The 14916-nt window shown below is 41.3% G+C and overlaps 1 protein-coding gene across 1 annotated transcript in view; it reads left to right on the top strand.

Annotated features, from left to right (window-relative positions):
- The window catches only part of foxo3b (forkhead box O3b), a 64033-nt gene extending 50430 nt beyond the window's left edge, over positions 1-13603 (top strand). Inside the window, exons 3-4 of the mRNA XM_074685503.1 lie at positions 7992-9466; positions 11599-13603. Of these exons, the coding sequence (XP_074541604.1) occupies positions 7992-9437 (1446 nt within the window). The 3' untranslated portion in view covers positions 9438-9466; positions 11599-13603. The remainder of the gene's footprint in view (positions 1-7991; positions 9467-11598) is intronic.
- Positions 13604-14916: the final 1313 nt, after the last annotated feature.

Below are 14916 nucleotides of genomic sequence, written 5' to 3'. Positions count from 1 at the left end.
TACTTCTTAGCTTCCTGATCAGGAGGTGATGCAGTGGTGGTGAACACTGGAGCCTAACTGTCAGACAGAAAAAGGACAGAAGAGCAGAAGAAAGAGAAACAGGAGAGAGATAGAGCACGAGCTAAAGGCTAAAATGGCTAATCTGTTTGTGCTAATGTTGATTCCAACCCACAGTCAGCAGTTATTCTGCAGTGGTCTGTTCAAACTTGAGAGTCTATCAATAAAATGAAGAGTGAGGTCTCACAGACACCAGGCTGCCGATAGCACTACATATGGACGGCTACTAAACTACATTACAAACTGACAGTTAGCTTGTTGTCACATTAGCCTACCGATACGTCCATGCACCGGCCTGCCGATAGCGCTACATATAGACGGCTACTAAACTACATTACAAACTGACAGTTAGCTTGTTGTCATTTTAGCCTACTGATACATCAGATCACCAGGCTGCCGATAGCTCTACTTTTAGCTGACATACAGTACAAACTTAGCTTGTTGTCACATTTAAAACCATAGCGCTACTTAACTGTTCTGATAGAGACTCCGGGCCAGAAGGTGGCGCTGCAGTCACATTACGTCCATGCACGGGGCTGCCGATAGCGCTACATATAGACAGCCACTAAACTACTAAATGAACTGACAGTTAGCTTGTTGTCACATTAGCCTAAAGATATGTCAGAGCACCGGGCTGCCGATAGCACTACTTTTAGCTGACATACAGTACAAACTTATGGTAGCTTGTTGTCGCATTTCAAACAATAGTGCTACGTAACTGTTCTGATAGAGACTCCGGGCCAGAAGGTGGCGCTGCAGTCACATTACAGCAGATCCTTCAGGTTTTTTCAGGTTGGAGAGAGGTTTGCATTGAAACAGGAAGAGGAAGCACTTGCTGATAGCTGGGCTTTATGACCAATAGGGAACAGCTATTTTGGCTTCACTTATGGTATGGTGAACTGTCATGTCGTCCATCTTTTTTTTTTTTTTTTTTTTTTTTTTTTTTTTTTGCAGTCTTTGGGCAAAATACAGTGGAAGTAAAAGCAGTGTCTCTTCTTCACTCTTTCTAAATTTACCCAGAAGTCCTCAAAAGTGTTTTTCAGTTTCAGTGAACACAGAGGACTTTCTCAGCGAGCAGCCTCTGCGCGTTCGCCATGACCTCATCAATACGTTTTGGAAGTACTTTGAGATTTTTATGAGATTGATTTTTAAATTTCCTGGTAAAAAAAAACAGCGAGCTGCTTTGTCTCTTTTGCTTTTATAACGTTTTATTGCCGTCATCTCTCTGTCGTTCATTTGCCAGGGCGCTACCTGTCGCCTGTTTGCACAGCACTTCAGGGCGAGGCGCAGTCTTCAGTCGATCCCTTGTGTAAGTTGTCAGCTTGACCCAGCTGAGGTTACTGTAGGCTCAGATTAGTGTTGCTTTGCATAATGGCTGATAAAGAGCGTTGATGTTTGAGACACTCAGCAGAGGTGTGAGGCTCAGGTCACAGGGTTTGTCCAATCAGAGAGGCGGTTGCAGGGTCAGGAGGTGGGGCTTCGTCCTCAGAGCACTTTGACCTTTGACACTGTCTCCAGGCAAAGCTGTGAGACTGAGAGTTTGTGGAGGTCGAGTCTGGGTTAGACTGACCATGAAGACATTTCTCTGAGGCAGAGTCCAAAAAAAGTGGAAATGACCCACTTCATACATTGGAGTTGAGGAACGCGCTGTCGCTGGGTGATGAAACACACTTGCAATACCACTCAGACCCCCCCTTTTCTGCCTGCAAACCAATTTCACCTCCACCAATCACTGCTGGAGCCAAGACTGCTCCAGCCAATTAGGAAGCACTCCTTGAATCATTTGAACCAATCAGAGGAGGCTGCCTTAGGAGCAACATCACAAGTCTGAGTTTTTTTTTTTAATTTCCACGCCTTTACAGCACGAATCTGTATGAATTAAACTGACACACAATCTCCTTTCAGTGACTTCTGAATGTGCACACGCCTTCTAATTCAGATTTACATAAATGTAAATGAACGTTCCCACCTACGCACCTTCAAACATCAGAATAATCACAGAAAGCAGAGTGAGATTCCTGGCGTTGCTGCTGACAGTGATTAATTGTTCCCACATGTTGCTGACGGACAAAAAGGCCTCTGTCCTCCTGAGCTCTGGCTGCAGCTGGTGGATACACACACACACACACACACACACACACACATACTTTTTCACACACGCTGAGAGAGTTCAGCTTTGTGGAGCTATCTTGCCTGAAAAATGTCACACGGCTGAACCTGAATGAGCGGTCTCGTAAGCGTCGCCTCCGCTGACCCGGCGTTACGTGGAGCGGGTGTTTCAGACCAGCTGAGGTGAAGTGTGTGTTATCAAGCTGCGAGGTCAGCAACACAAAAAGTGCTTGTTAGATAACTCGATTGAACAAATGAAGTGCTTTAGATTAAGTGTTCAGCTTTAATGTGTCAACCAAGGACAAGTCTCAACATGTTTTCGAATGATTTCTGCAGCCTACACCAGCGTAAGGTTTAAGCTAGCTGCTAATTAGCTCAACAGAAAGACAAAAAAGAAAGAAAAACAACACAGGTTTTACTTTAAAGTACTTTTATGACACAAACAATCTTCTTTCAACTCCTTTGGTCTTCAGTGTTACCTTAAAGTTTGTAAAAAAAAGGAGCTTCCAGCCTCTATGCTAACCAAACCAAAAGCTAAGCCCAGCTAGCTTAAACATTTGCTAGTACCTTATGACATAGGGATCAATTTTGAGTGATTCAGCCAACTTAATGTTAATTTCTTCATTTAACATCTGAAAAAGAATTAATTAGAGTTAAAATAGCTGGAGAAATGCGTCAGAGAGACTCAGAGACATAAAAAAAACAAAATAAGCTAGGCGGCGTCGAGAGCATCATTATCTCTGTAAAGGTTGTTGCTGCGAGCCGTGTGGATGTTGGTGTGTTATTTAACTCCTGTCGCTCCGTGATGGGAGTTATGAATCAGAGCAGCTGTCTCAGTGAGCTGTTTTTTTTTTATTAATGGACTGTTGGAATACCCCAGAGCTGGTACAGTTGTTAGCATACAGTGCCCCACCCACACAGTGATGTGTCATGGACATACACACACTGAAATCTATGCAGCGTATATATACAGGGGAAATGAGAGCCTGAAATACTCTTGTTTATTTAATTACTCCAAAGCAAAGCCTGAAAGAGTGTCGCTGGCTGTAAAATCAAAGATACAGGCATGACAGTTTATGAAATAAAGCGTAAAACTATTACCAGACATACACATTACAAACACTATGACTACGTTCTTTCATCATCATCTTCTCACTTGAGATAGACCGATATAGTTTTTTCAGGGCCAATGACGATTATCAGTAGTCAAGGTCAAGGAAGCTGATAACTGATATGTGCGGCCGATATTCATTTGCAGTAAAATTGTAAAAAATATTGGTATCTGCTCCCAGGCTTAGCATGAGTAAAATCTGGTGGATAGTTTTCTAAACTGGAAGGTTTTTGGATTTATAAAATTGTACATTTGATCTCTTTGATTTTTGTTCTAAATAAATTTGCAAAACTGTCATAAAAGGTTGGAGTTTAAAAACCTTAAAAAAAAACTATGGGATTTTCAAAAAAAAACACAAATAGGTACATTTAAAAAATGTATTCAATTTGCAACAATTTAAAGATTTTTTTTAAATAAAAAAATGCAAAAACATGGAAATTGTAAAAAAATCAGAAAAATCTGTGATTTCCAAAATTTGCAAAACTTGAAAAAAAAGTTCAAATTTAAAAACTTTGCAAAAATCTTTGCAATTTAAAATATGCAAAAGTTCAGAAAAAGGTTTGAAATCCAATAAATCAGCGAAACCTGCAAAAAAAAATTGCCAAATTATAAAAAATAATACAAAATTTGCAAAAATTAAGAAAAAGCTTGAGATTCAAAAAATAGCAAAAACTGTAAAAAAAAATTGAAATCGAAAAACTTCAAAAACTTTGCTTTAAAAACTTTTTGAAATTTTGAATTTGCAAAAATGGAGAAAACGTCTTAAATTAAAAAAAAGCAAAACCTAGAATCAAAATTTGCAATTTTTTTGAAATTTGTAAAATCAAAAAAGGGGGAAAACATTTTTTTTTTAATTTTCAAAAAATTTGCAAAAACTCAAAGAAAAGACATTTCAAAAACTTTCCTCCCAGATGTTTGTGAAATTCCCAAAAATATTGAAAAATATTTTGTAATAGTTTGCAAAGTTTTAATGAAAAAAATAGATATTTTTAGACTTTTATTTCCTTTTTTTCTATACTTCTACTTAAAGTGTTTCTAAACTCATTAGTTTTTGTTGTTTGCTCATGTCTTCTTACCTTTAATTGGTGTCAGTGTCTTTGATCATCAACACCCTCTGTAAGAAAAATAATACTCATTACTATTTTTTAAAGCTACAAGGAGCCACTGCAAAAGAGTCAAAGAGCCACAGGTTGCAGACCCTGGGTCTACTCCTCCTGCATTTTTCCCTTGGCTCCCACTTTTTCAGCCTCTCCTTTAATCGCTGTCTGTGCTTCAGCTACAGATGTCTTGTTTCCTTTTACTGCTGCTCCATCAAGAAGAGTTAGAAATATTTCACCTGACGGTTGAAGGATACGAGCCGTGGCACAGTTGCAGAGTAGCGTTAAAAGAGAGTCTGGGAGAGAAGGAGGGAAAGTGGAGGGAAAGTGGAGGGAGGAGGATTGATGAAGTGTCAGGTGCTGGCAGGTAAATGTTTACAGCAGCCGCTGAAGGAAACTCACATTCCATTCATGCTGCTCTCATTCATCCCTCTGAAACTTCTCCTTTTCCATGACAAAGCCCATCTCCTGCCATTATTTACATCGGCTGTGCAGCTGGAAACATTTACCCGCTGTGTGTGTGTGTGTGTGTGTGTGTTAGCGTGCCCGTGTGTGTGTAAAATGTTCTGTAATAAAGCAGCGTTACGTCATGCCTCCAGAGATGCTGGCAGAGGATAAACACTGGTCTCCCTGGTACCTCTTCTCTTATTACCTCATTGAACAAAACACACACGCCCACGCACACACACTCACTTGAGATGCATGCATTCACGTACACACTCCATTCATGATTAATTGCAACTTTCTGTGTGTTCACTAATGCACAGCAGCGGTCATAAAAAGCATGCAGGAGCAAACATTAAAAAAACTTCTGCATTTATAATTGCTGCAAATGCTAAACTGAGCGTTCCCGTAAAACTGCCACAAACACACACACACACATGCTGAAAAACACACACACTCTCTGAGAGGGTCAGAGGTTCAGTTTGGCCTCAGAGATCTCCCGCTCTGCCAGCACAGCATTGGGAACGGTAACTTAAGCCCGCTCCTTCTCCTCGCTGATTGAACCGCCTCTGACCAGAAAAACAATCCAGACCAAAGCGTCTGTAAACTGTCGCCCAGGCAGGACGGCTCGGCTTCGTGGAAAACAATATTGTGATTCCCACAAAAACTCACAAAATTTTGGCCCTGGCAGTCTGGAGTTCGGAAATCTGCTCCGTTTTCGGGAGTAAAAATAAACAAAGGAGGAAAACAAGGAGGGGAAACGGCATGCATGTTGTGGATGGCAGTCTGGTTGTTTATATGGGAGGATATAGCATAGCCCCGGGATCCCTCAGGGCCCATAAGAGCTTTGTGTTTGTGAAACAACAGAAACTGCGGAAGAGGAAGGGGGTATGGAAAGAGAAGGAGACTGAGGCGAAATAATGAGTCCAGCGAGGACTTGAGGAGGTTTGGGGGCACAAACGAGCAAGAAAGAAGTAAAACTGATCTAACTACCAGAATACGACATTTAGTTAAACTTACTTCATATGTTTGACTGAGTGTGTGTTTGTGAAAACATATATCCCAACCCCTCATGTATCCAATTATTGATGTTCAGCTAAGGCTGAGGTGGGTTAGCATCTCAACTGTGTCCACATGTTGTGTCTTTCATTTGTGTCATGGAGACCAATGACCAGGGGTCTCCAACCTTTACTTTCATAGGAGCCATTTTGCTTCAGTTTACCTGGACAGAAGGTGTTACAGAGCCAAAAAAATCTGCTTTATCTTCACAATTAAAACTTAAAAAGTGGATAAAATTCTTTACAAAGTTTAAATCAGGTGAATATTTATCTTAACTAGAAGGTTTTTGGACTGGTGGACATGTGATGTCTTATAATTCTATTCTTAAAAAATAAGCAAAAATGTATAAGTGTATTTTAAAAAAAAAAAAAAGGCAATAAATTATATAATAATATAATATAAAAAATAAATTTCAAAAAAATTGAAAAAAAAAGCAAAAAAAAAAAATTTTAAATTAAAATAATTTGCAACATTTCAGAAATTATTTAAAATGAAAAAATGTAAAAAAAAATGAAAAAAATTCAAATTACAAAAATTTGCAAAATTACAGAAAGATATGTGATTTCAAACATTTGAAATAAATTGAAGAATGTTGAAATTTGAAAAACTGCAAAAATTTGCAAAATTTCAAAGAAATTACAAAAAAATTTAGAAAAAGTTTGACATTAATTATTTTTTTCAAAAACTGGAAAAAAAAATCTAGGATATTTTGTGATTTAAAAAATTTTCAAAAGTTAGAAAAGAATTTGCAAAAAATTTGGAACTTTTAAAAATTTGGAAAAATTCAGAAAAAAATGAAATGTAAAAATTTGCCATTACTGATAAAAATAAAAAAAATGGTATAACTTTTAAACTTTTGTGAAATTAAAAAAAATGAATTAAAATTGGTTTGTAAACATTTTTATTTTTTTCATTAAGAATACTTGTTGCTCAACTCAATATTTCACATTTCCTCCCATTGCTGCTTCATCATTTTTAGTTGTTTGCCAATGTCCTGCATGAATATTAATCTGGCACGTTGTCGGTTAAATGAATCCATCCACACAGAATTAAAATCAGTATTTTCTTCCAGATTAGTCTTTTTGTAGATGTAGTTATCTTCCCAGGGCTGTAAAACTTGAGGTTAGCCACAGGTGCATGGAAAGTTGGTGGGCTGTTGATGTTGTAGGAGGTGAAGTAGAGCGGTGGCAGGCTTTATTGACAGATGGGATGAAGATTTAGTTCAACTAAATGTTAACACAGGATTTTATTTAGTGTCAGTGTCTTTAATCATCAAAACGGTGGCAGAAGGAGCAACAGAGTTGAGCCACAGGTTGAAGACCTTTGACCCTCAATGCTCACACGCTAACGTTCTTGTTCTTGGCTGTTATTTGGACACTCAACATAACAGTGTAGAGTGGGGGCGTAATACTATTTGCTTGTTAGTACACACAGTGAGAGTACACTATGTGTATCATAACAGGGCTGTTATGTCATAGCCGGAGCTTTAAATGTGAACTTACATCACTGTGTTGTGAATGGGACTCTTGATCATTAACAGAGGCCGTCATGCACAACAGCTCCCCCACAATAACCTCTGAGGCTCACACAAGGAAGGATCTCAGAGTTGATCAATACACACCAGCCAGCGCTCGCACACTGAAACACACCAACACACATGATCTGACACTGAATGCGTTCCTGAAGTAACACAGGAGCTCTTTGTACGTGTCATTCACAATCCAAGAGACGCTTGATTATAGACCGCCGTCTCTCTTTTCTCTTTTATAGCCATTACACAAAAGCTACAGTGGTAACAACGCAGACATCAGCGCTAAGTGCTGCTTCGCTAATGTGCTCGTGTCTGTATTTGGTGAATGAACAATCAAACGAGGGGATTTCGCTTGTTTGTGTGTCAGGTCGCTGAAAGCTGTTTACATCGCTGCAGAATCAGGAGAAGTGGGTGGTTTATGGATCTGTGTTGCAGCGACAGTGAGGCGTTCATTGAATGTTGTATTGATGAAAAGGAAATGAACAATACAACAAATCAATCTGATGGTCGTTACTGTTCAGGTAATTGTTTAAAAGTGTGTGCTAATCACTCAACTCTGTGTCTTCTCCTCTCTGTGTTGCAGAACTCCATCCGACACAACCTTTCCCTGCACAGCCGCTTCATCCGAGTCCAGAACGAGGGAACAGGAAAGAGTTCCTGGTGGATGATCAACCCAGAGGGAGGGAAGGGCGGAAAGGCCCCTCGCCGCCGTGCGGTCTCCATGGACAACAGCAACAAGTACACAAAGTCGGCACGTGGCCGAGCTGCCAAGAAGAAGGCCGCCCTGCAGGCTGCAGCCGCGGCAGCTGGCGAAGGTGGCGGGGACAGTCCGTCAGGTCTCTCCAAGTGGCCCGGGAGCCCGACGTCGCGCAGCAGCGAGGAGCTCGACGCCTGGACGGACTTCCGCTCCAGAACTAATTCCAACGCCAGCACGCTGAGCGGTCGTCTCTCACCCATTCTGGCTAACCCAGAGCTGGATGAGGTGCCGGACGACGAGCCTCCGCTTTCACCGATGCTCTACTCCAGCCCTGGCAGGGCGCTGTCTCCCAGCAATGGTTCAACCAATGGGAAGTCTGCCCCGGCTGAGCTGCCTCGCCTGGCGGACCTGGCGGGAACAATGAACCTTAACGACGGACTCACGGATGACCTGATGGATGAACTGCTGGACAACATCAACCTGGTGCCGACCGTCCCAGGGCAGACCGCTCCAAATGGTTCCTCAGGGTTCAATTTTGGGTCCAAACCCAACGGGCTCAGCTCGCCATCCTCCACCACCTCTCCTTCCCCCAACGCTTCCTCTAACGGTGGAGTCAATGGTTACTCTAACTCCATCTTTGGCCCCCACACGGCTGGCTCCGCCCTGCGTCCGTCCCCCATGCAGACCATCCAGGAGAACAAGCAGACCTCCTTCTCCAGCATCAGCCTGTCTCGCTTCGGCAGCCAGACACTACAAGACCTGCTCAACTCTGACAGCCACAGCCACAGTGATGTCATGATGACGCAGTCGGACCCTCTGATGTCACAAGCCAGCGCCGCTGCTGTCATTTCCCAGAACTCCCGTCGTGGCCTCATGCTCCGTAATGATCCCGTAATGACCTTCGGGACCACTGGGGGACTTCAGGGCAGCCAGGGGGAGATGATTCAGAGTAACAACCACAACCAGAGCTCCCTGAGGGCTTTGAACGGAGGCCTGAACCTCGCCAACGAGGCCAACCTGGCAAACGCCAAGCAGCACCTCCTGCTCTCACCCTTGGGAGGAAACGGTTCCTCGTCCATGCAGATTGACACGTCGATCTTCCTCAATGGAACAGTCAGCAACAATGGCGGGATCTGCCAGGACCGTTTCCCCACGGACCTGGATCTGGACATGTTCAACAGCAGCTTGGAGTGTGATATGGACTCCATCATCAGAAGCGAGCTGATGGACGCAGATGGTTTGGATTTTAACTTTGACTCTTTGGCCAACCTGAACGGCGTCGGCGTGTTCGCAAACACCAAGCAGACCTCTCAGAGTTGGGTACCTGGCTGAGGGGTTCAGACCTGGAAGGCGTGGAGCAGGTTTGTTTGTTTCTGATGTCTTTAATGATCAGAGCATGTAAGAAAAGATCAGATTCAGGTATGAAGGATAAGGTCGTATGCTGATGATACAGTCTTCTCTTCTTGTTATAAACATCAAAGCCAAAGAATCTCCGGTCTTCAGCTGCAATTAAAAACCATCGATAATGAGAGCTTATGCTGTTCACGCCATAAAAAAAATCTAACATCTTTAAATGCTTTATCTGTTGATTCAGAATGTACTTTGTGTTTATTCATGAATTCCTCTAGAAATAGACCTATATGTTTTTTTCAGGGCCGATACCAATCATCAGTAGTCAAGGAAGCTGATAACCGATGTTTGGGTCAATATTCATTGGCAGGAAAAATGAAAATATTCACTTTATTCAAATATTCATTCAAAAAATCAAAATTTGGGATAATACAAACTCCAACACTTAACTTTGTTTAAAGCCTTTATTCATATGTTTATTCAACAGCTCCCAGGTTCAGCAGCTGTCTGTAAATGTTAAATGAAAACTTAAAAAAAAAAATAGCTACATAAAGTTTTCAACTGGAAATCAAGTTTTCCAAAAAATGTCACCAGTCAGATGGTGCTGTGGGTGGGACGATGCAAGAAACAGAGTAGTGACTGCAGACAGAGAGGCAACCAAATTGGAGCCAAAATAACACAGTCTAAAATTTAATTTCTTATCGGCCAGAAAATGAAGGCTGATGCTGATTTGCCTCAAAATTCGTAATATCCGGAACATAATCAGCCCCAGTCTAGAGATAGACCAATAAACGGTCCAGCCTATAATTGGCCTGGTCTAGTAATAGACCTAGACTGGCTCATAGACCTAGATCAGCTGATAATCAGCCCGGCCCATAATTGGCCCAGTCAAGGGATGGGCTGATAATCACCAGGCTGATAAATAGCCCAGTCTAGGGATAGACCTTGGCTGGCCAATAGACATAGACCAGCTGATAATCGGCCTGGTCTAGAAATAGACTGGTTATCAGCCAGGCACATAACTGGCCCAGTCTAGGGATTGGCCAGTAATCGACTGGAATCGAGCAAAATAAAATATCAACCCAGTCCAGAGATAGACTTAGACTGGCCGATAGACCTTCACCAACTGAACTAATCTAGGTCTAGGGATATCCTGATAATCAGCCAGGCACATAATTGGCCCGGTATAGGAATAGGCCAGTAATCGGCCCCGCCAAATATCAACCCAGTCTAGGGACAGACCAGGACTGGCCGATAGACCTAGACCAGCCAGACTTCTAGGTCTAGGAATAGACTAATAATGGGCACAGCTCATAACCCCCCGGCCCAATTTAGGGAAAGGCAGATAAACAACCAATAATCAGACAGGTGTAGGGAAAGGCCGATAGTCAGCCAAGCCTGGGAAAAGACCTAGACTGGCAGATAGACCTAGACCAGCTGAACTGATCTAGATCTAGGGATTGCCTAATAATCAGCCAGGCTTGTAATTGGCCCGGCACATAATTGACTTGGTGTAGGGATAGACCAGTAATTGGCCCCGCCAAATATCAACCCAGTCTAGGGACAGACTTAGACTGGCCGATAGACTTATAATTGGCACGGCCCATAATCTCCCAGCCCAATTTAGGGAAAGGCAGATAAACAACCGATAATCAGCCAGGTCTAGGGAAAGGCCGATAGTCAGCCCAGCCTGGGAAAAGACCTATACTGGCACATAGACCTAGTCCAGATGATAATTGGCCCAGTCTAGGGATAGACTAATAATTGGCATGGCCTGCTATAGGCCTGGTTCAGCGAAAGGCAGTTAATTGGCCCGGCTGTCAATCAGTTCGGCCTAGGGATAAGTCCATACTTGCAGATAGACCTAGACCAGCTGATAATCGACCTAGTTTAGGGATAGACCGATAAGCGGCATGGCCTACAATGGGTTGAGTCTTGGGATAAACCAATAATCTGCCAGGCCAACAATCGGCCCAGTATTTGGGACCATGGGTTGTCCTTTACTTTGGAAGTTTCACTGCAGCAGCTCAGATCCACATCCTGAAAACCTTACGCTGCCAAACCAAAGACGTTGTGTTTAACTTTTCTAAGAGTTACTTTAAATATCTCAGACATTATGATCTCATGTCCTTTGTCTCCCCAGGTCTGAACTGTGTTCAAGAGAAGATCAGACACACAACATCCTTTTTGCCAAACCTGCCATCAGCACAACGTTAAAGAAAAAAAAAACAAACCCTTTGTTTACAGAAGAAGACTTCCTCTCGAGAGCTTTACCTTCGCTCCCACACCGGTGCACCACGAACGATCCGACAGACTCTAGAGACGCTGCACATCAGCCCTCAAAGCCTCCTGTGAAACAACAACAGAAAGAAAGCTACGTCAGACTCACAAATCTTAGAATTATGCAATCTTTCCTTTTACACCTTGTCCGTTGATATCAGAGACACTGCTTGTCAGAACGAGGTTTCAGGTAGATTCAGAACAAGGACTACGCATCAGGCGAAGAGCGACGGAGTGCACGGTGCAGTTGTTCCCGTTCAAGACGACGAAAGTGTAAAGTGAAAAAACCTTGACGTGATGGTGGTGTAAATCTGATTCATGTGTTTCTGGGATTTGTTTCGTTGGAAAAAACGTCCCTCTGTTTTCACTTAGTGGTTTTAAATGTTCAGTGTTGTTTTCGGATATTCTGTTTGATCATAAATGTTCCTGCATCATATACGTCTGTACAAAGTGAACTTGAATATCGTTGAAATGATATTATAGTGGCCATGCAAACACACAGACAAACTAACATTTGCATCCAAACTTGAGAACCCGTCAAAGTCAGAAACCGAACTTTAATGCCTGCACTTCCAGTTTCGTTTTATGAATTGCTTGTGTTGAATAAAATTGGTCAAACTAAGGGTTAAATTAGCTGAATATTAGAAATACTCGTCTTCGGTGTGAACCTAACTTAAGGAAGAGGGCGTCTGTACAGAGCAGGAGAGCGCTTCAGGAAGAAATCTCGTCTAACTTTTCTTCGATTTCTTAACTTCCGGTGAATTCTGTCGAGGTCGTTTTTCACTGCGTATGATGTAGCCAAAATAAATACCTGTGTCCTAGAGTTGTGAACATTTCCACACCATAACAGGTGCTAAGTTAACAGTGTTGAGTCCTGCCCCGAGAGCAAACCGCACATCTTTGAGTGTGCGTTTTGTTTCCTGTTGTTACTCCTGAGCGGAGACGGAGGGCGAAGATCAGGCGGGGCAGGGTTTTAGGCTCATTCCTCTAGAAGCCATTCGTTTCTCGAGTAACACAATAAGCTATCTCTGTATATTGCCAAATTACTTGAAACAGACAGTAGGATATGCTGGCAGCCAAATCACACACACACATGCACACACATGCACACACACACGTATAGAAATATAAATACCAGGGATCTGCGTTAAGCTCTGCTGTTTTCTCGTCACGAGCTTGTGGGGCTTGTTATGCATATGTAGAATCACTCAGGGGGGTAAAGGGAGGCTTTCTGTTAACATCAAGTCACGTTCTACTGGTGTTTGAACTTTTCTCCATGGAAACAGTGATGCTTTGTGTTTGTGAACTCGTAACCTGTGAACCTGTTTTTGGGCCGTCGATATGAAGAGGAGGATGAAGACTTTGTGCGGTCTCAGTTTTTGCTGTCATTGTTTTTTTTCACCCCCTCTTTGTTGAATTGTAACACATTCACACATGTATGGAAAGGCTGTTTGGGCATAAAACTGATATCAGTGATATCAACCAAAGTTCAGCTCTACTAGTGATCAACTTTAGAGTTAATGTACTCAATGTTTGGTTAACTAGTGCACCTGTAGACTGTACTAGTAAGGGGGAAAAGTGTCACTGTTTTACTAGTACAGCACAAGTACAGCTTTGAGGTTTTACCAGTAACATTTTCTAAGTCTACTGGTACTACTACTTACAAAAAAATATCTACTAGTCGATGACTTTGCTTTACTAGTAAGGTTACTTGTGCACTAGTAAGCAAAAACCTTTACTAGTTTAACACATTTTTGTTTTAATTATCAGAATAAACATTATTACAGAGTTTATTGATAAAGGTGCTTGATATGTGCAAGACATTAGCTAACAACAAAAAATATCAATAAATGATATCAAATTAAAGTATTCTCTCTCAAAAAAAATAAGTTTGCATATTTTTGAAATTTCAAAATTATTTAAATTTTTTCAGATGTATTTAATTTCAATTTTTTAAAAACTTTGCAAATGTTCAAAATTTGCAGATGTTTTGTTGTTGTTTTTTTTTGCAAATTTTTTATTTCAAAAAATTTCCAATTTTTTTATTTTTATTATTTTTTTATTTCTTTGCAAATATTTTAAATTCAAAATTCTTGGAATTTTTGCCAATTTGTTATTCAGTTTTCAGTTTTTCAATTTATGCGTTTTTTTTTTTTTTTTTTTTTTTTTGCAATTTTAGCAAATATTGTAATTTTTTGCAAATTTCTTCAAAACTTTGCATAAGGACATCACATGTGCAATATCATAAAAAAAATGTAAAAAATTATTTAGACAATTATTCACTAGATTTTAACCATGTATTAAATTTTATCCACTTTGTATTCTTTTTTTTTGTGTAGATTTTTTTGGGCTCCAGAATGACTTTACGTTGAAAGTAAAGGTTGCAGACCCCTATAGTAGACTGTAGTACAAATGCAGTAACCTGATTGGTTGTTATACTTTCAAAAGCCAATAGGAAGCCTGAATTGGTTTTCCCCACCCCTTCATTAGCATATAAGGCTTACTATCAGTATAAGTGACGCTTTTCGTCTTTTACTGGTGAAGTCTACATGTGCACTAGTAAACCAAACTTGAGTGCATTTCCTGTTAAACTGAATCCTTGTCGAGCTGAACTATGGTTGATGTCACTGATACCAGTTTTAAGCTCAAACAGCTCTTCGTACACATACTCCCTCATGGACACGCCTGGTGCTCCTGCAGGTGACTCCCTGTATTTCTTGAATACATGTTAACGTGTGTGTGAGTGTGTGTGATGATCTTTCTTTTGGATTTCTCTCTGGAGGATGTGTAAATCCCCTCACTTATCCCTCATGGTGCATACAGCACAGCTGACTGTATGCATGTCTGTATTTATGCATTATGAAATGTGAGCGATGCATATTTACTCACTGTGTATGTCCTTATATACTCATGTCGTACTTGACCCTCGGGTTTTGTGATACCTCTGAAGGTAAAGGTGAAGAAGTAACGAACAAGGTCACACGCTGAATGGAGGGAACACTGTTACCAGTGGTTTCATGTTGAACCAGACTTTGAGAAATGGTGGAGAACACTATTATTGTAGCATCTGGAGACCTGGTATCCCTTCTTTTTTGGGGTGTGTGTATGGACGTACACACCCCGCTGTGTATAATAGTGTACAGATGTGTGTATATCACTTTGAGGCCAAGGCAGAGGAGTG

The sequence above is a fragment of the Halichoeres trimaculatus genome, unplaced genomic scaffold, assembly GCF_033239565.1.
Source record: "Halichoeres trimaculatus isolate MK-OKI-2021-1 unplaced genomic scaffold, fHalTri1.1 fHalTri1_scaffold_13, whole genome shotgun sequence".
NCBI lineage: Eukaryota > Metazoa > Chordata > Actinopteri > Labriformes > Labridae > Halichoeres > Halichoeres trimaculatus.
This window is presented reverse-complemented; position numbering and strand designations above follow the sequence as displayed.